At 39.4% G+C, this 20,665-nt stretch overlaps 1 protein-coding gene across 5 annotated transcripts; it reads right to left on the bottom strand.

Moving 5' to 3' along the window:
• Nucleotides 1-273: 273 nt before the first annotated feature.
• cdc42ep1b (CDC42 effector protein (Rho GTPase binding) 1b) lies at nucleotides 274-17,615 on the bottom strand. 5 transcript variants are annotated; one of them, XM_055004957.1, is made up of 5 exons: nucleotides 17,363-17,615; nucleotides 16,427-16,548; nucleotides 9,942-10,456; nucleotides 6,057-6,608; nucleotides 274-1,439 (listed from the first exon to the last, which is right to left on the bottom strand). In XM_055004957.1, the coding sequence occupies exons 4-5, from the start codon at nucleotides 6,508-6,510 to the stop codon at nucleotides 805-807; spliced, it is 1,089 nt and encodes a 362-aa protein (XP_054860932.1). In that variant the 5' UTR covers nucleotides 6,511-6,608; nucleotides 9,942-10,456; nucleotides 16,427-16,548; nucleotides 17,363-17,615; the 3' UTR covers nucleotides 274-804. The 5 variants fall into 5 exon arrangements, with proteins under 5 accessions (XP_054860932.1, XP_054860933.1, XP_054860931.1 ...); XM_055004958.1 differs by lacking the exon at nucleotides 17,363-17,615 and adding an exon at nucleotides 9,515-9,624 and having other exon boundaries at nucleotides 9,895-10,456; nucleotides 16,427-16,587; XM_055004956.1 differs by lacking the exon at nucleotides 17,363-17,615 and adding an exon at nucleotides 9,515-9,624 and having other exon boundaries at nucleotides 16,427-16,587.
• Between the last annotated feature and the right edge of the window lie 3,050 nt (nucleotides 17,616-20,665).

The raw sequence follows: 20,665 nt of genomic DNA, 5'->3' as shown, positions 1-20,665 counted from the left end.
AGAAGATGCTCTGGGAAAATAATATATTTGAATGCTAGTAATGACTTCAGTTGCACTAAGGTCCTATTGTGGAGCCTGTATATAATAAGTGGTGACTTTTGTTTTTAATTTTACGTTAGAATAAATAATCTCCGTTCAACTTACACGTTCCACAGTAACTGTAAGGTAATGCTGCACAGGGATGTACTCACTTCTGTTAAAAACTCGATTAAACAATCACAGGACATGGACTTACGTTATTAATGTAAATAAGAAGATTTCTTCAACAGAGTGTCTGTTTTTAAATGAATCTTTTATTACAAGCAACCTTTTTACAACAGGAAGTCTAATACAGATGAATATTATACAGGTTACAGGAGGCTGTCACATAGACTTAGGATGAATATTAGAAATGTACAACTGTGAAAAATAAAGAAATAAAAGGGATTTAGTTCCCTAATGACAGATTTACAAAGAAAAAAAGCCCAAATGCTGTGTTCCTCAAATCCCAGGTTCAGACCATTAAACTGTTTATGGATGTAAAAATATGTTGTTGGTAAACGTTGTGATTACATAGTGTTAGATGTCTATATCCTGAAAATAATCCAATAAATAATCTGTAAAATATCACACCTTGAATGTAGCAGAAAGAGACACAATAAACGTCCTTTCTTCAGGACCTGAATACAGACCAGTATCTTCTAGTTTATCACTTCCCATGTATGTAAGAGGAGGAGAAATGTTTCTATGGAGGAACAACAGAACATCACACATTACATCTTTCCTGACAGGACGGACGGTTTAAGAGTTCAGGAGTTTGAACATCTACACTTTGATCTCTTCCTCCTCCTCATTCAAGGCACAGCGTGTTTTGTGGCTCGGGGAAAAAGCCGGAGAGCCGCCGCTGCTGCTCATCCTCGCTCTATTTGTGAAGGACCCTCCACCGTAGTGACGAGACAAGACGTCAGCTGCCCTCTGGAACCGTTCTGTCTCCATCCCGGGCTCTGCTCTCAGAGGAGACCCAGCGGACACGTCGGGCGTTCGCACAGGCCTCCTCTCCTCCTCCTGATCGGTCCGCCTGTTGCTGCTACTCCGACTGAACGACCCACGGCACACGGAAGCGCTCGGCGAAGTCACTGCAGGGGTCTGCACGGGCGTCTCCGTTAGAGAGCCGTCGTCATCTTCTTCCTCCTTCTCTCTTCCCTCCTCCTCCTCCTCCTCCTCCTCACCTGCTGCCTGGCTGCGATTGGGCGTCTGAAGGCAGCTGGGGTTGTCGATCAAGCTCAGCACCTCGGTCATGAGAGAAGGGCCCAGGTCCACGGTGAATGAGGTGAGGGAGTCCGAGCGTGTCAGGGTGATGCCGCCGCCTTCCGGGAGAGACCCTTTGCGGACGTCTGCGTCTTGGAATTGTCTGTCAAGGCGGGAGAGACGGGGCAGAGTGACGAATCCAGACTGCAGACCTGCAAACACACACAGACGGAAAACTCTTTAAAGCACCTGACATGAACCCAAAGAAACATATGGCTGACAGCAAGGGAAATTTGTGTTTCAGGATGATTACAGTGGTGGAAAAACGTTTTCAGACACCCCATACATGTGTGAAATATTGCATTAACCCTCGAGTCGTCCTGCTGGTCAAATTGACCTGTTTCAGAGTTTGAAAATGTGGAAAAAAATTAATCTTCACAGTGAAAACTTCCACATTTTCAACATTTTTGGGAAATTTTTGAACATTTTTTTGGTGGAAATAAAGTAATGTTAAAGAAAAGTTTCTTTAAGAACATTCAGAAAAAAATCAACCAAAATCCAGCGAATTTCACTGGATTTTGGTTGATTTTTTTCCAAATGTTCTTAAAGAAAATATTAGAACTTGTACTGATATATATGTAATCACTTTAGATATTTTTAGGATTGTTCTTTAGAAGATTTTTATTATTTTTTTGAAAATATTTACATTTTTTTAATTTCTTGCCAAATTTGGGGATTTTTTTTTAAATAAAACTTTTAAGGGAAACTTTTAAGGAATTTTTGGAATTTTCTTCCTGACGATTTTGCATATTTTCTGAAATTTGTGGAATTTTTTTACTGAATTTTTGGATTTTTTTCAGACAAGGAAACAATATTTTTTGGTGCCCATAAATGAAGACAACAGGAGGGTTAAGACAATAGCTGCAACAAATACAACTTTTTCTGAGTTTAAATCAGCTTCACTGATATTAAATACAGTGTATAACTAATTTGTTAGACCACCTGTCATCAAAAATCAGAAATCTGCACAAAACTTGTTCTCGAGGCACATAACTGTGGGTTCCCTACACTTCCCCATTTTTAACAGGAGTGAGGAACTTCAAACTGAATTCACGTTTTTATACCCAAATTTGAGCCAGCACACTGGACTTCTCGGAAATTAATCAAGAACAGCATACAACCACTAAAACTATTTTTTTCTATTCAGGAATGTGAGCAAATAACAGTAATTTGGCATCTCAATCAAAAAATAATAATGTGCTTTACTAATTTTTTGAGCTTTTTTTGTAGAACAGTAAATTTAAGAAAAAAGTAATGGATAACAACAATAATTATATTTTAGCATTAAAGATAACATTTTGATTAAAGTGCTTGCACATACTGGTGGATTAACCATTACAGGAACATAAAATAAATATTTTGGTAATCAGCAATACTGTTGATTTAGAGCAGTGTTGGCAAACATCTTGGCACTGGGTGGTGGTCGAATAAATTTCTAGCACCTTCTGTTGTGTTTGTAGCTACAGTTTTGCAACCTCAATTGTCTCCAAATATTACATTTAACAAAATGTGCTCAGGACATCAACCGTAATCACTTCTTACTCTTTACCAGAAACAAAGCACCGGACATGTGTGTTTTAAAGAAGAAACTGATGAAGAAACAATACTGGGACTTTAAGTATGAGGTTGTCAAATCAGTGTTTGTCCAGCAGTTTAGCATCTTCACCAGAGGGTGGCAGTATGCAACAACCTAGGAGTAACTGGGGGCTTTTTTTGTGTATAGTGATCCACACTAACCCACAAAACTGCAAATTTTAAGTCTAAGTGTCCTTCACATTTGTTGCTAAAACTGACAGACAGTAGAAAAGAAAACAGCAGTTTGATGCCACTGAAAGAGGATGAAAGGGGAAATGAACAGCAGAGGTGGATTCATATGTTTTATATGGGGAGCTGAATAAAGATGGGATGATGTTCTCTTGCTAAAGTTTAAAATTACAAGTGTAAAATGAAATTAAAACATTAAAACATTATCATGGTACATGGTGAGACTTAATGTTGACCCTGTAAGACCCAAATATAAAAAAAAAATGAGCAAAAAAATGTGTGCGCGCATATATATAAATATATATATATATATATATATATATATGTATATATATATATATATATATATATATATGTATATATATATATATATATGTATATATATATATATATATTTATATATATTTATATATATAAATATATATATATATATATATATATATATATATATATATATATATATATATAAATATATATATATATGTATTTTTTTTACTATATTTGTATATATATATATACATATATATATACACAAATATAGTAAAAAAAATTGCAATAACTAATGTGTGTATATCTATCTATCTATAAATATATATATAAATATATATAAACTTGCAAAAAATAAAACTGAAAAAAATTATTATAGATATATAAATATATAAACCCAAATATAGAAAAAATTAAGCTTTTATATATATATATATATATATATATATATATATATATATATATATATATATATATATATATATAGCAAAAAATTAAAAAGCCAAATATAAAAGCAAAGCCAAATCTAGAAAAAAAATTAAGCTAAAAATTATAAGCAAATATAGGAAAAAAATAGCAAAAATGAAACTGAAAACAATAATTATACATATATAAACCGAAATATAGACAAGAACTAAACATATATATTACGCTTTTTTTTTTGTGCAAATGTATGTGTATGCTGCTTTATTTTTGCAGCAATGGGTTTTACGGGGATAAAGATGTGCAGTGGTGGATGAGGGAAAAGATGTGTGTCAGTGAAGCCAGACTCAGTTTTCCCATCATCCCTCAGTTCAGTGGCTCCATGTTCTCGGTCTACATCACTCTCTTTGAGCAAATTCCTCATGAACTGGGTAATAAATGTGGAGAGGGGAAGGGGATTTCCAGTCCAGACTGTTCACCCTGCTGCCTGATAGGCTCTGATTGGTGAGCAGATATAATGACTGGTGTGTTTATGTTGTTCATTCACGCAGTCACACACACAGAGATGACACAAAGACGTGGTAAAATACGACTCTCCCTACCAGAGCAGCAGTGTGTGTTTGTGTTTATAGACCCAACTGTGTACAGGTGTTGCCTAGGTGATTCCAGATGACTCAGAAGAAGGCCGTGTGTTTGCCGGTTGTCCCGGAGGAATGTGGGAATGATGTTGAAAGGAGGGCAACCTCACCCGCTCTATTTGTGCGTTCACTGACATTTATAGCGCTGTTTGCTCCAAGTCTGCTGGAGAGTCAATAGTAAGAACAGGGACTATTATGATTTAATGCATCATTGTACCAGGTTTTTATCCTGGTTTATGTTGACTCATACGGGGCAGCTGTATCGCTGGACGGTGGCCCATATCTAGGTCACTGATCATTCTTTTTGGGTCACATCTAACATGGGTTCTGGAACTTTTTTGACTTTGTGTGACCTTTATGTATTCAGTTTTGTCAGACAGACACAATTGCTCCATTTCATTTAACCCTTTGATGCACAACATGGCTCAAGAGTGACCCATATTCAGTGGCAAATGGGCATCTCTTGATCCATGTTGTACACCAAAGGGTTAGTATTTATTACATGTACAAATTTCACAGATTTGGGCTTTAATGCTTTGGGGATCATGTGACCAAACCTACACAAGCATTTTGTTCCATCACCGTCCTGTCAATACATTGAATTCCTGTTTTCTTGCACTATTTAAAATAAATTTTGACGCACACCAGGCCAGCCTATAATGGCAAAGCAGTGCCTATTGAAGCTTTAAAATAAAGTTAAAAATATGAAAAAATCTAAAATTTGGGTTGGGAAGTTTCTGGCCTCAGCTGCATAGACTCTATTTGACTAGGATTTGTATGCTTCCATGAAAAGTTGTAACCCTAACAAAAAAATACATATTGTGTACATACTAGAGCTGGATAATTAATGAATCGTTTTCATTCTCTGTCTGCCTCGTCCTCTCTTCCTGTTAATTTTTCCAGTTGTGACGATATATTCCAGGATCTCCTTCCTTAAGATGTGTCCAAAAAATGTTGCTTGCCATTTCCTAATTTTGTTCAGTAGTGTATAATCTGTGTTTAATATTTTAAAAACATCTTCACTGGTTATTCCGTCCATGTAAGATATATGCAGCATGCGTCTGTAAAACCACATCTCTGCTGCAGTGATTTTGTTTGACATTTTATTATTTATGTTCCAAGATTCACATCCGTACATCAGAACTGGTAGGATGTAACAGCTGAGAGTCCTCATATGGATGCAAATTGCTATTTTCTTATTTGTCAGTATATTTTTCATTTTTGTAAATACTGTTCTTGCCATTGCTACTCTACATTTGATGTCCGTTTGACATCTTTAATCTGTTATCCATGAACCGAGATATTTGAAATGATGAACCTGCTTCAGTATTTCTTGGTTAACTTCTATGTTAAGGGTTGGGATGACATTTTTCTTTGAATTTCCCATTATTTCTGTTTTCTTTTTGTTGAAAGACAGACCAGGTTTTTGGCTCTCTGTATTAATTATGGATACTATGGCTTGTAAGTCTTCTTCACTGTTTGCTATCAGCACTATGTCATCTGCATATCGTATGTTATTTATGCTAAAACCACCAATGGTTACTCCCGGTAAGCCTTGTATTTTTGATCGCTACCTCAACATTTTCTCTGCTCACTTTTAATGAAGATAATCTCGCTGTTAAGATGCTTTCCATAAATCCTGTCCCATGCTGGAGGTGATTATCTGTATTATCTCACCATATGTGTAGAAGGAATCATCCGTCGCGCTGATGGAGCTGGGGAACAGCACCCTCTGCAGGCACCCATTGGGAGAGTCCACGTTCAGCTGCGGCAACGAGATGGCATTCTTGATGATGGGCGAGATGTCTGGCGGCGGCGATGACAAGTCTCGAGAGCCCCCTCGCGGCCGCGGCCCAGAGTTCTTCCGTACGTGCCGGAAGGTGCGTGTGAAGAAGCCGGTTGTCTTGGAGCTGTTTGCAGAGTCTGGACTTCCAGGCTCCCTGTTGCCCCCGTAGTTGCTGAGGAAGGAAGTGTCACCAAACACGTCCCCGCCACGGCCTACGTGCATGGTGTGTCGGAAGTCACCCAGCGGAGGGCTGATCATGTCCACGGAGAGGTCGCTCTTAAAGCGGCGTTTACCCTGGGAGCCAGACACGAGGCCTTTAATCCCTGGCAGTTTTCCCAGACTCATGGCGGCACAAAAGTTGTATAATTTCCCTTTATATCAGTTGAGAATGTCTGAGCTCCGATTACATGTCGGTCAGGTCTGAATTCCAGTTTCGGGGTCCACTGTAAAACCAGAGATAGAGAGAAAAAAAATCAAATGCCTAGACAATGAGGACAGAAAACACAAATATGTGGTTGTTAAGATGGCAGGGAATGTGTGTATAATCCATTATCCATAGAGTCACAGACAGCTATTCATCCACTGCCTGCTTCCTTTTATAATCTACACTGCAAGATGCCACTTAGATCCCCATTTAAATCCCCTTCTCGTCCCCCCTATTCACAGCTAGTGCTGCACATCTGTCCAAAATGACCAAACTCACTTCTTCTACACAACAGCAGCTTCTAATGGTCTCAAACTAACAATGAGATAAATGCGAGGCCATATCCTGTTTCCTGTGGATACCACAGCCTGTGTGGTTGGAGAGTTTGGGCCTGACCAGGCACTGGTTTGGTTCAGAGAATCACTGTGTAGAAATACAAAGTCCAGCCACAGCTGTAAATACACTGAGATGTGATTCCAGCCCATAAAACTAAGCAATGAAACAGACTGGTGTTCACTGAGTTTTAACCCTCGTCTTGTCTTCGGGTGAAAAATGACCCGGCCACAATGTTTAATAGCGTAGAAAAACCCCTAAATGACCTGTTCTCAACTTGAAATTCGATTACTTTTCCTTTACTGTCCTACATAAGCTAATTACAGTTTAATATGTTCTTCATATTTTTGTTTTCCACCTATTATTTTATTTTATTATTCTTATTGTTGTAGGTTTTGCACCTTGTTTGTGGGAGCAAAGATTCAAAAGATGTGAGAAGACTAGTATTGTGTAGTTCAGTTTTGTAGTTTTCCATTAAATTGTACAGTATACAGTGCTCTTCAAAAATGCATTTCAAGCTACTTTCTGCATATTTCTGGTACTTTCTTAAGATATACAAGTACTAGTTCCTGCTAAACAAATAATGTTTACACCTATGCAGTAGCTTTAGCAGCAATAATAGAGATAATAAAGCTGTACTTTAGGAAAGAAATCACTAATAACATGTGTGATGTCATAAAAATGAGTGGTGTCCACTGATTAAATACAGTTTTTCTGCCCTCTGAAGAGGAAAAACCCAGACATTCACAAAGTGTGTGAGGCATGACAGGTTGGTTCTTCATGTAAAATAGATTTTTGGAAAATTCAGTTAAACTGTTGTATTTTAGAGACTCAGTGGAGGCAGGTCATTGTTGACCCATAGGACAGGATGTTAACCCTCGTGTCGTCCTGCGAGTCAAAATCAACCCGTTTTAAACTTTGAAAATGTGGAAAAAAATATAGATTTTCACAGAGAAACTTCTGATGTCCACATTTTCAACATTTCTGGGAAATCTTTGAATATTTTTTGGTGGAAAAAAGAAAGGTTAGAAATGTTTCTTAAGAACATTCACAAAAAAATCAATTGATTGACTGATTTTTTTGTGAATGTTCTTAAAGAAAATATTAGAAGTTTTACTGATATATATGTAATCACTGTAGATATTTTTAGGATTGTTTTGGAAGATTTTTATTCATTTTTTTGAAAATACTTAGAAGAATTTTCTTGCCAAATTTGGGGGATTTTTTTTCAAATAAAACCTTTACGGAAAACTTTAAGGAATTATTGGAACTTTCTTCCTGAAGGTTTTGCAAATTTTGGGGAATTTTTTTGCTGAATTTTTGGATTTTTTTTCAGACGAGGAAACAACATTTTTTGGTGCTCGTAAATGAGGACAACAGGAGGGTTAATTGTTTTGGACTTGGAGAAGTGTCCTCTTGTCAGTCTCAACTTATGTTTCGCTTGCAGCACTAAGAGGATCATCACAGCAGGAGGCCTCGTGAAGCTGAAGTATGTTTCATGTGCCTTTTCCCCAGCAAAAGTAATAAGAAATACTGAATTTTGAGGACAATGTCTAACTGGATGTCATGTTGAACCCAGCAAACCTGTTGAAGTTTATACATAACTCTGTTCAGGAAATATAATTCTGAGTTACTTTAGGTTCATGAAGCTGTGGTTTCCCCTCACGCTATTATGTAGGTTTGAGGTTAGCCTACAAGGACTAACACCTAAGTGCATATCTGAGGTGTTCACAGGGGTTTTTAACCTTACTGTTGCAACCCAAACACACTGCATGCTCTGAAGTAAAGCAGCAATGAAATGCATGGATGACATTAACTGGAGGATTTAATCCTACATACATAAATCATACATTTCACAGCAACCTTTTGTTTCTGTGCTTTTCTGTACTTCCTACATCACACAGGAAAATGACGACATCACATCTCCCCTGTTCTGGCTTCCCTCCACTGGCTCCCTGTCCGTTTTAGAATTGATTTTAATAATTTACTGATCACTTTTAAACCTCCTGTTGTCCTCATTTACAGCACCAAAAAAATATTGTTCACTTGTCTGAAAAAAAATCCAAAAATTCAGCAAAAAAATTCCCCAAATTTATAAAAATTTGCAAAATCTTCAGGAAGAAAATTCCTTAAAAGTTTCCCTTAAAAGTTTTTTTTTTTTTTTTTTAAATCCCCAAATTTGGCAAGAAATAAAAATTTTAAAAAAAATAAAGATTGTAAATATTTTCAAATAATAAATAAAAAACTTCCAAAAAAACCAATCCTAAAATATCTAAAGTGATTCCATATATAGCAGTAAAAGTTCCATTTTCTTTAAGACCCAAAATCCAGCAAAATTTGCTGGATTGTGGTTGATTTTTTCCCGAATGTTCTTAAAGAAATATTTTTTTTAACATTTCTTTTTTCCCACCAAAAAAAAGTTCAAAAATTTCCAAAAAATGTTGAAAATGGGGAAGTTTTCACTGTGAAAATATATTTTTTCCCACATTTTCAAACTTTAAAACGGGTCAATTTGACCCGCAGGACGACACCAGGGTTAAAGCTTGCCAGGGCCTTGCACATGGCTGAATTTTAGACATGCTAACCACATACGTGGCCTTAGATCCTCAGGTGGGTCCCTCCTGGTCGTTCCAAAGTCGAGGCTTAAATCCAAGGGTGACTGGGCCTTCTCCATCAGGGCCCCCGGCTTTGGAATGACCAGCCTGAGGAGATAAACTCGCTCAATTAGTAGATTCTTTTAAATCACTTCTTAAAACCCACTTTTATACACCTGCCTTCAAGTAAAGTTCTCCTTTATTTCTCTTTTATCACTATGTTCTACCTATCAAAGCACTTTGTGAATGTTCTTCTGAAAGGTGCTACACAAATAAAGTTATTATTATTATTATTATTATTATTATTATTATTATTATTATTATTATTATTATTATTATTATTATTATTATTATTATTATTATTATAAAATGACTCACAAAACACAGCTGATTATCACCACAACAGTGTCTCCTGTGTTGCTTACTGGCAGTGAAGCCGTTTGGTCTCAACTTCTGAGAGGAGTTTCTTCTCTGATGTCTTCTTTAGTGTCGTCCTCTTAAAGCTGGAAAGCAGGGGGTCCACTGCCACACACTGTCTCCCACTAAAAAGGTTTATCCATGTGTGTCACCACACCGTCCACAGGACATCCTGCCACTGCCCTGCTTTGTCCTCTGTTCCCTGGTCCTTCTGTGCCCACGACGCTAAGCCTTTGAGAGGCAATGAAAACAATCAGAGCGTAAAAAGACGAACTGTGATGGACTCTTGAAAGGGGCAATAAAGTAAAGCGCTGTAATCCAGCAACTGTTTTGTCTGCATCGTCCTGGAGGAACGATAAAGCTCCTTCAGGATTGTCCATGCACTGGATTATCCGCTAATCCCCTCTGTCTTCCCTCCCTCTCTGACTCCCTCACTCGGCCTCTGCCTTCTTCAATCCACTTAGTTCTTCGAAGTCTTCCAGGTAGGGGGTTCTCTGTTTTCATTTAGTTCACACAGGGCCAGCTAAAGACCAGGAAGAAAAAAAGAGAGAGATGTCAGTGACACACTAAACTAAACCAGGAGCATTCAGCCACAGAAAACAGGTCATGCAACTAAAAAACTGGCCCATGCTGGGAACATTCAGAAGACTCTGAACTTGACAAATAAAACTTTGCTGGGAGCTTAGATGAGTCTTCGGTGTATTTTGACTCTTCTGCTACATACTTTAGAATTATATCTATTTTAAAGCTGACACAGTTCAACCACTAGTCAAAATTGCCAGCTATTTCCATTATTCATACAAGTCATCACAAACATCAAACATTTGCTGGTTACTTCTTCTTTCTCTGGTTTGTATCATGTGGTTTTGGGCTGCTGCTTGATGCAACAACAACCTGTTTGCTCATGCGCCATCTGGACCTATCCTAGCAGATTTGTACATTTAAACACCATAAATACACTCTTTGGGAAGACACATTTTCCCTCAAAGGCTCTGTGGCTCTGTTTCCACTCTGAACACCTTACTTCCAGCCTGCTGCAGAAATGAATCCAAGGCAAAAGGAGCACTGGTAAGCTCCCAACACGTGACCTCTGCAGGACGCAGCCAGCCCTGGATTAACTGCTGCCAGGCCAATCTGGATCTGTGATATAACACCTTCTGTAAGGTGATGGTGCCACTCCGACTTGCCACTGTTGTTGAATAAATTTTCAACTAATCCCAGCTTTTCAAGAGCTCCAGGACAAATATTAAGGGGTGGTGATCGTTGATTTTCATTTATTACCTCACAGAAGGCATGGAAAACAGGAGAAGAATATGATAAAGATGGATCTGACAGCAGGAGCACTCAACTTAGAGGCCCGTCGCATATAGGAGGATGGATTTTAGCTGCTATCTGACCACTTCTGAACTCTCAGCTCTGTAACACTTAGCTTAAGTTAGTGATTAGGGACTGTGGGGTACAAGAAGGTAAGACACAGATAAGTATTAGCCACAGAGACAGTGACTGTCAGTCAAATCTGTTTTCATAATTCTTCCATTTTACCTTATTTTTACTTGCATTTCAGTCATCTGATGTGTAATTGGCACCTTTTCATGGTCGAATCAACACATTTTCTCATGCGCTTCCAGCTGCCAGGTTTTTCTACCACAATTAACAGCTGTTTATACTGACTCTATGAGCAGTAAATTCAGCTTCATGTAAAATAAAGTGTAATACCAGCACTTAAATTCACTCTGAGAACTTAATTCCCCAAACTGGCCTCGTTGGAAACACACATAACGACATTCCGATCTGCTAAACATGTTATTTATCCCTAAACTGTAACCTGCAGACATCCATAAACAAGCCTGTTTCCACACGAGCAGCCCGACTGATTGCAGACACAGAGACAGAAGTGGAGGTTTGGAAAGTGTAATGGGAACAGCGTGCAGCGGGGAGAGAAGACCGACCGGACGACATCTATTACAGCCATCAAAAAGGAAAAAAAAGGATGCTGATGAAAAACACATTTTTACCTTGTCTTTATGTGCTTCCCCCCCACATTTCTATTTTAGGCTTTTCCTTCAGGCATTCTCATTGTGTTTTATCTCTGTTTTCCCCTCTGTCACAAAAACACAATGCCAAACATGCTTCTCTTCACTGTCACGCTCCCTGATTTACTATGAAACATGTGGTGCCACAGAGCCACAAACTGCAGAACTGGGCTGTGATTACATTTGAGGGGCAGTGGCTCAGAAGGAGATACGTCCGTCCACTTGTACGCAAAGTTACACACAAATACATGACTGTGGGTCAGCTCGACAACGTCATACACTCTAAAAACATAGCTATAGCTAACTTCTAATGAAGTTGTGTTCAACCAAAAAACTACAGTATGTTAGGGGACTTTTTTATTGAAAGAAGTTAGATTTTTACAACATCTGAAAAATCAGACAGATGTACACAAACTATATACATCCAGAGAGTAGATGTAGAAAGCAACAACATTTACAGCAGCTCATTATTGCCTTGGCATACAGGATTTCCAATTAGAGAATCAATAAATATATCGATAAAAACATTTCATTCAGTTAAAAGATTTTGAGTCCATATTCATGCAGTCATTCCATCAAAATCTGGTCTCAAAGGCCTCACATATCTCACCCATCACTCCCAGGGTTTACAGTAAAGGTTATTCTTTCCATCCTATAAATGACCAAGGTTATGTCTGTCCAGTTATTTGTTGTTGGTTCTTCTTGTGTCAGCCATCGTTTAGTTATCGCTTTTTTCCCTGCAGCTAGTAATATACTGACTATCTATTTGTGGTTTTGACCCCTGAAGAAATGTATACCAAATATACGGTTTGATTTAATTAATAACTTTAACCTAAATTGTCCAGACAAGCTAAGACTTGAAATCCTGAATTCAATGTATTTTTTTGGCCTTTCCTTGGCTTTATTTGACAGATTAGTGTAGAGGTAGACAGGAAAGTAGGGAGAAGAATGGAGGGAAGATCTGCAGCAAAGGGTCGTGAGCTGGAATCGAACCCAAGCCGCTGCGTTGGGGACTATTGATCCTGTTTATGGGTCACCCACTCAATCAGTTCAGCCACTTGGGTGCCCAAAAATTAAGTTTAAAGCCAATTTCATCATGTTACCTCAACTTGAATTTCATTTTTTAATCAACCAATCTAGAAATCTTAGTTAAAATTACATGTAAATCATCTTGATGCAACAATTTAATGTCAATCCATTCAATCAATCAAAATAATTTCTATCTAAATCGGTTAATTAGAGTCCGAGCACCGAATGGTGGAAGACCCTATTGAAATGTAAGGAATTATTTTTCCCTCACTATTATTCTTTCTCTGGCGGACTTTTCATTTGGACTTTTGGCGGCCTAAAAATACTTGAAAACGCGTGAAACTTTGCACACACATCAGGACCAGTGAAAAATGTTATATTTTAGGGGAATTGCATAGGTGTGAGTTAAAGTGGCTCCATAGCGCCACCTGGAAAATTTCAAATATTTACTATGACCAGTCCGTGTCACCTACAGTTCTTAAATTTGATACACATGTAACTCGTCAAGACGCACAAAAACGTAATCGACAACCATGCCCAAAACCCAACAGGAAGTCGGCCATTTTGAATTATGTGTCATGTTTTGGACAATTTTGGATCAATTTTTGCACATTTTCAAAAGCTATAAACTCAAAAAGGGTAACCCAGACAGAGCTGGAATTTGGCCAGGATGTACACCAGGCATGGATGATCAAAGGCTATCAAAAACTCCGCAAAAGTCTGAGGGCGTGGAAATGGTGGCTGGCAGTATTTCGCCAATTCAACATAATATAGGAAATGATGTATAACTATCCTGTACATGCTTCATCTCTGCCTGAAACTTTACATGTGTGATCACAGTCCTGGCCCAGAGACATTAACAGGCCAATATGCAGTCCCAGTGATAGCGCCACCTACTGGATGGACAGGAAGTGCTGCATAACTAGCCTGTACATGCTCCAATCTGCCTGAAATTTTACATGTGTGATCAGAGCCCAACCCTCATCACATCCATAGGCCGAAATAAACTCTTGGTCGCAGCGCCACCTGGTGGACATGCTTAGATCCGCCGAACAGCAAGGATGCGAGGACCCATTCAGCGCTGCTTGCAGCCTTAATTAGATGTGTTTTGGTTTTTTTTTAACCTTGCAACCATTCACCCAATAAGTGGTGACGATAGGTCCTTTGAATTCCTTTTTAGAGTGTAGAGAACAGCACCAGCAAACTGTGGTTGAGGTCAGAACACCCTGACCATTACGTACGGCTCAAAAATACAACATGCACTCAGTTTACAAGGATCTACTGCTGCAACGTGGCAATGCACTTCATGGCCTGCCAGGTCCTTACGGTGAGGCTGTGTGTTTCTGCAAAGCAAACATTCAAATGTCTTAAGTGCAATCTGACTGTCTTTTAAACATCACGCTATCTGATTAGGGTAATGACATACGTCTCATATCTGAACTCTGTGGCTTATGAATGAACTTCCTGCTCACTCCCTCTCACTGACTTTCCTTGAAGTTCAGCCGAGTCAACAAACTGCTCACAAGAAAAAACACTCAAGACAAGAATTCACTGCACATTAGACCTCTTCAACTGGTTCAATTACTTCTTTTATGGTGAGCAAACATGGTAAATAAACCATTGCAAAACAACAGCAGAGCAAGCAAACAAAACAGTGTTTACAGCCTGGTTTAACCCATCAGTCACTACTTTCATGAATTCTTCTTTCTTTAATGTATGAGACTTCTGTCAACAAAACTCAGGGGAAATGGGCCCAAACAAGAGCGAAGTGCAAACGTTTCTCATTCTATTCAAAAGCTCTGCCAAACAAAGAGGGTAAGGAAATGTTACCTCTCCAAACTTCCACCTATAGCAAACGTAAACAGGGCGGCGCAGTTGATTGAACATATTCTGGCTGTTTAAAGGAACTTTGCTTGTTTAAAAGGCCATGAATTTGACGTGCATCAGGATAGAGTCCACACTCACAGCCTCCAGGTTGTATGAAGATAAAATGCAACACAAACAAGGTGCAAAACTACAGAAAAGAGGATCTAGCTAATCAAACAAAACACCAAAAATTGTAAAGGACTAAGAGGTAAAGACCAAACAAACGAAGTAATTGAGCCAACATAGTCAAATATGTAAAGAACAAAATCAAATATACACAATTAAACCAATTACGAGAAGGACTTATCATGAAAGAAACTTTTCAGTAATCTTTTAAAAGAAGAAACGGACAGCGTGAGACCTTATGGGAGGGAATTCCAAAGAACACTAGAGACCTCATCACCTTTGGTCATTAGGAGAGATTCAGTAACAGTCGGAAAGTTCCTGAGGATCTCAAGCCGCCATCAAGTTCCTGAGGTGTTAAATGATCTCAAATGTAAGGTAGCACATGTAAAGCTTTAAGAACAAGCATTAAAACCTTAAAATCAATCCTTAAGCTAACTGGTAGCCAGTGAAGGCCAGCAAGATTTGAAGCTTCCCTTGCTGATACCGGAGTAAAGTGTGGTACAGTAATGGAGATTGAACCTCAAGACTGATGGTTGAAGGGCGGTATCTCTAACCATGATGCCGCCACCTCCATGCCAGACTGCTAACACACTGATCTGAGAGCTGGTGCAAATCTACAACAGTTGTTCTGTGGCGCAGCAGGAAGAGAACAGTGACCAATTGATTTTTAAATGCTTCCACCACACATCACGTCACTTCTGCACACAGAACTAAGATAGATGGACAGATAGATTGATTATTCATCCAGAAATTCAAGGTATCCAGTAGCTCACACATGGTACATTCAAGATACATAAGGAAACAATGTAGAAAAGAACATGCAAAGCTGCAAATGAATGCAAGATGCGACATCTGATGCATGTTACAGGACTTACAGTCACTTCTATTGTACCACTGAAATAATGAGAAGTGCCAAAGAGGATGTACACAAAAAAGTAACTTCAAAGTCAATGCATTGCAAACAATGATACAAGGTTGGATCAGATTCAGTCAGACGCCAAAAAATTTTCCATTTATGACATTTGTTTTCTGCTGGTCAGACTTTTTGAGACTACTCTTCTTGACATATTTTATAGAATACTGATGCTGTGTTATGATTAATGCACCTGATTGCACAGATTGTTAGGCAGCACTGATAGTTGTCTGATTTTTATGGACACATTGCATGCTAAAAACATGTCTATCAAGGGAGCATGCAAAGGTTGACTGTAGAGATCTTACAAGAGAGCAAAGTGACACATCTGCTGTGGTTTCGTTTCTCTTCTATTTTTGCACCGAAATGCAGTCGAATTTTTTTAAACAGAAAACCAACACGACCGCAGTGACTTGGACAGTTGTTTTTAACGTGCTATAAATGATGTTGAAGCTGCTTTCACGTGTCCATTTAGCGATTTTCATGCATTAAACAAAGTGAGTCAAACTTTTCCGAAAAACCTTACCTTAAGATAAACTCAGAGCGCATTCCCTTCGCACAGAGCGCCTCTTCTCTCCTTCATCCTCCTCGGTTTGTGGTCTGCAGCGTATGTTTCCACTTGGACGTGAAGTTTTCATCTGTGCAGCCCTGCAGAGAAGCAGATCTGAGCTGCTGCTGACAAGTGAACTGGAGGAGATGGAGAGGAAGAGGAGGAGTGAGGAGAGGAAGGGCTGGAGGTGGGTGGACCTCCAGAAGCGTGAATAACTGCATGATAATGGATGTCGATGCATGATAGGGGAGGCACAGCTGTTTTTGTTTATTTATATGTATTTTTTGGTTTCTTGAAGGTCACATTAACAAAAAAGTAACATCAAAATGTTGCCTTTCTTGATCCGCACTCATCTACTTTGTTGAAACATCTGAAAGCTACACTATAAATGACATTCAGCTTATAATTGTAAGTTCCTCTGCTGCTTTAAAACAAATTAATGGAACTTATGTCATGAATTCTGCTGAAAACCCTAAACCAGGAGGATAATAAGTTACATGAAGTGACTGCAGGAGGACTGTAGAACATGAGGTGAAATAACACTCAGCGAGCATGCAACAGATCATAAACTTTCAATAACAGTGAAAACTAAGCACATGTGTAAAATATATTCAATAAAAGAGCAAAAAGACAGCAAACAGTACAGCAAAAGTCAGTCAATATGCGAGCTTGAGGTCATCAAAGGGGGCAACGTGATAAAGACTCACATTGAGCACATCGTCATGTGAGGCTGAGGCCTCCGATAATAAACCACTGTGACTCTTCCCACACTCTTCTAGCAGTGTGTGCCTGTGCTTCTCAGCTAAATATAGGTGAATGTGCACGTTAATGGTTTTTGCATTTTTGGCCTTTGTCCTGCTTGTGTTTGTGTGTGCACATTTTTCATAGTGGTTCAGTGGTTAGCACTGTCACCTTGCAGCTAGAAGATTCCCGGTTTGTGTCCCTGCCTGGGCCCTTTTTGTGGAGTTTGCATGTTCTCCCTGTGCATGCGTGGGTTTTCTGCAGCTTCCTCCCACAGTCTAAAACATAAATAAATAAAAAGTGCTGAGTTAATCAATTCTAAATTGTCCGTAGGTGTGGCAGGTGGCCCGGTGATGGACTGGCGACGTGTCCAGGGTGTTTGCTGCTGTCATAGACTCCAGTCCCCCGAGATCCAAATTTTTACGGGGAGAGTCAGAGAACCCTGGTGCAGACAAACAGGGAGACAAGAGGTAAAAAGGGAAGAGTTTTATTAAGCAAAACAAGAGCTATAACACAATAAGGGAAACTGGAGTGAGGGGAAACCAAAACTAAACTCCCTACAAAAATTCACCACTTAACTAAAGGGGAAAACCTACAAAAACTAATGCAGAACTAACTAAACTATCAGAAGGGGTACTCAGAAGAATCAGAAACAAAGGGGAAAGGCAGGCTTGGGAAATCCAGGAGCTGATGGGAGACAAGACAGGAACAACTGACTGAAGACAGAAACGGGGCTGACGAGAATCCAGGAGCAGAACTGAGTCCATGTGGGAAATCCAGGGGGTAAAAAACTGAGTCCAAAAAACTGAGTCTGGAGGGAAGCAGGGATCTGACAGTCTATGGTCCAGCAGGGAATGAGTGAAAGAACGAGGTTTATATAGCTGGAGGTGTGCTTGGAAACAGGTGAGTTGAATGGGCTGATTGCCACAGCTGAATCATGTTGTTGCAATCAATCAATCAATCAATCAATCAATCAATCAATCAATCAATCAATCAATCAATCAATCAATCAATGAGACTGCAGGCAGGCAGGAGATGCAGGGAGCAGGGAGAGAGACACAGAAGAAAGAAGGAAAAAGGGGGGAAGGAGGGAGAGGAGCAGGGATCATAACAAACAGGGATTAAGCGGTGTAAAGATAATGGATGGATTGTTCAAAAAATCAGAATCTAAATCTAAAAAAATCTGAAATGAAAGCTTATAGGTTCAGTCTATGCTGATTGCATCATTCATACCAATCTCCACCAACTGGAATCATGATGGACATGAAGTTTACTCATACGCTTCATATCCTTATGGTTTCGTCTAGTTTAATAGGTACGTCTGTGGCTTCACTTATACCTAATGGAGAAAGGGTTATTGCTGACAGCAGCTGTTTCCATACTGACAAATAAAAACATTTTAAAAAAAGGTTCCTCTGGATGAACAGAAACCCCAGATGTCTGCACTGAGGATTTCATCATGTCCATCTGACAAATAAATGTCATACCTAAAAATTAATAATATCCCTCAGCAAGTGGTAAAATGGGAGCACAGGAGAACTGACTGAGGGATGAGATCAAAGAGAAAAGGAAGCAAGGTGGACAAAGGAGGAGAGGATGGGGAGAAAAGGCCGCCAGCTCTGAGCAAAGGGGGAAGGAGGAGGTGATTGAAGAGAAGCAGATGTGAAGGGAGGGGAGTCGAGAACAGACATGAGAAAGAAAGATATTATCAATGCTGCATGAATCCAGGAGGGCGAGCAGCTGTTGACAAGTTTCAGATGCTTGCAAAGAAACCAAAACCTGGAGAGAGTGAGTCATCAATTGTCTCCATCAAGGATTATGTTAAAGGGTCCTTGTTCCATGTTTGTAAGTTAAGTTAGAAATTAGAACTACCATTGACAAAATTGGACAAAAACCAAAAACATAAAACTCATTGGCCAAAGATTAGGACAGAGAAGGGGGTCGAGAGAAAGGAGGAGGAGATGTCTCAGATGGATGAAAGTTGTTTTTTTTTTTCACCGGAAATTACTTTCTCACAAATCACATCAGCAGGCAAGAAGCTTAAACTCCTCACAGACACGGAAACTCATTTTGTGTTCAACAGCTCACTATTATTACTGTCGCTCAGGGCTGATAAATTCATCCAGGATAAACACATTTAAACATGTTGAATATGAATTGGTGTAAAGGTGATTTCACTTCACCCGGAGCGTGACTCTTCTGGCTCCTGCTTTAGAGGACGGATCCAGGTTGGACTCCTGATCTCATGAAAGCCAGATGTGCATTTGGAGATGACTGTCCAGGAAATGGGACTGATCATTTTAAGCGGGGAGAGGGTGGTGTGATGAGGTTGATATATGGAAGGTTGGATTAAGGGGTACATGAAAGAAGTCAATCCCTGTGGCTTTGTTTGGACTGCGCTCCCGTTTCCGTGGATTCTGACCCGCCAGGAAGCCGAGTGTTGGCCCGGAGACAATAGAGTATTGTGAAGCCGGTCCTCAGTGCTTTCTAGGCTACGGTTGAAGCTTGGTTCTAAAACACTGTTTTTGGAAATCTAGGCTAGATTTAGGAGGAAGGTGTTCTCAAAAAATTACAGAATATCTGGTATTGTATTCTTCTTGGTGACTGTCTCTCAGGGAAAGTCTTAAATTTTCGATACACTGCTTTATCCTCTGTAGGGTTGCAGGAGGACTTCTGAAACTTAGAACTTTCCTTCTAACTTCTGAAACAGCAATGGAGTCTCATGCAATGATCTTCTATGACTTTTTCAAAAGCAGACTGCTGTGGATATGAAGCAGCTGAAACAAACTGAGACACAGGGACTTAGTAGGAGTCCCTTTATGTGTTCTCTGGAGACAGATGATGATGTTTAAAAGCTGGTAAGCACTGAAACCAGCCATTGTCCTCCCAGACACCGTCTCTCATGCTAGCATGTTCACACAGATGCTGAGCTGGATATGGAAGCAAAACATAAACCAAGTGTTGTCAGAGGGCTATACTCCTGGAATGGTAATTTATAGCCAACATCTCCAACTTAACACTCTCTCCAGACCTCTTTCTTTAGTGTAATAATTCCCAGGAGGACTGATCTTCTTGCTGGTGTGTGTTTTGTTTATTCTAATTAAATTAAATTGACTGTAGCCTGGCGGCAGGTGAGGCACGTGGCAGACACGTATAATATGACTGAGAACAGCGACTCCTAGACGTCACCTCCATTTAAACAACATGCAAAGCAAAAAAACAGGAACGCCTGCAGACCGCATGGTGAAACGTTAGCTTAAATATACACATTCGAATGCTCAGACTTGTGGACTCTCGAGGCCCAAAGTGTTGCTGCTTATCGTGACTGCTTTATTGCATTATATGTAACCCCGATCCTGTTTTAAGGCAACTTTTAGCATGCGGTTAGCAATAGATGCATTTTTAACACTGAGAATCCGGAGATTGACGAGCAGCGGTTGGCAAAGCTGTCTATGTCTGCGGTTCAAATGTGTG

Source organism: Amphiprion ocellaris, chromosome 19 (genome assembly GCF_022539595.1).
Source record: "Amphiprion ocellaris isolate individual 3 ecotype Okinawa chromosome 19, ASM2253959v1, whole genome shotgun sequence".
In the NCBI taxonomy this organism is placed as follows: domain Eukaryota; kingdom Metazoa; phylum Chordata; class Actinopteri; family Pomacentridae; genus Amphiprion; species Amphiprion ocellaris.
The sequence above is the reverse complement of the archived record's forward strand: the minus strand, read 5'-3'. Positions and strand labels throughout refer to the sequence as shown.

What these genes read in the sequence shown, in the direction of transcription:
- cdc42ep1b (XM_055004957.1), bottom strand. Translation starts at nt 6,510, where the DNA reads ATGAGTCTGGGAAAACTGCCAGGGATTAAAGGCCTCGTGTCTGGCTCC. An exon ending in TGATTCCTTCTACACATATG is followed by an intron (nt 1,440 to 6,056) that starts GTGAGATAATAC and finishes GTGTGTTTGCAG; the next exon opens with GTCTGCAGTCTGGATTCGTC.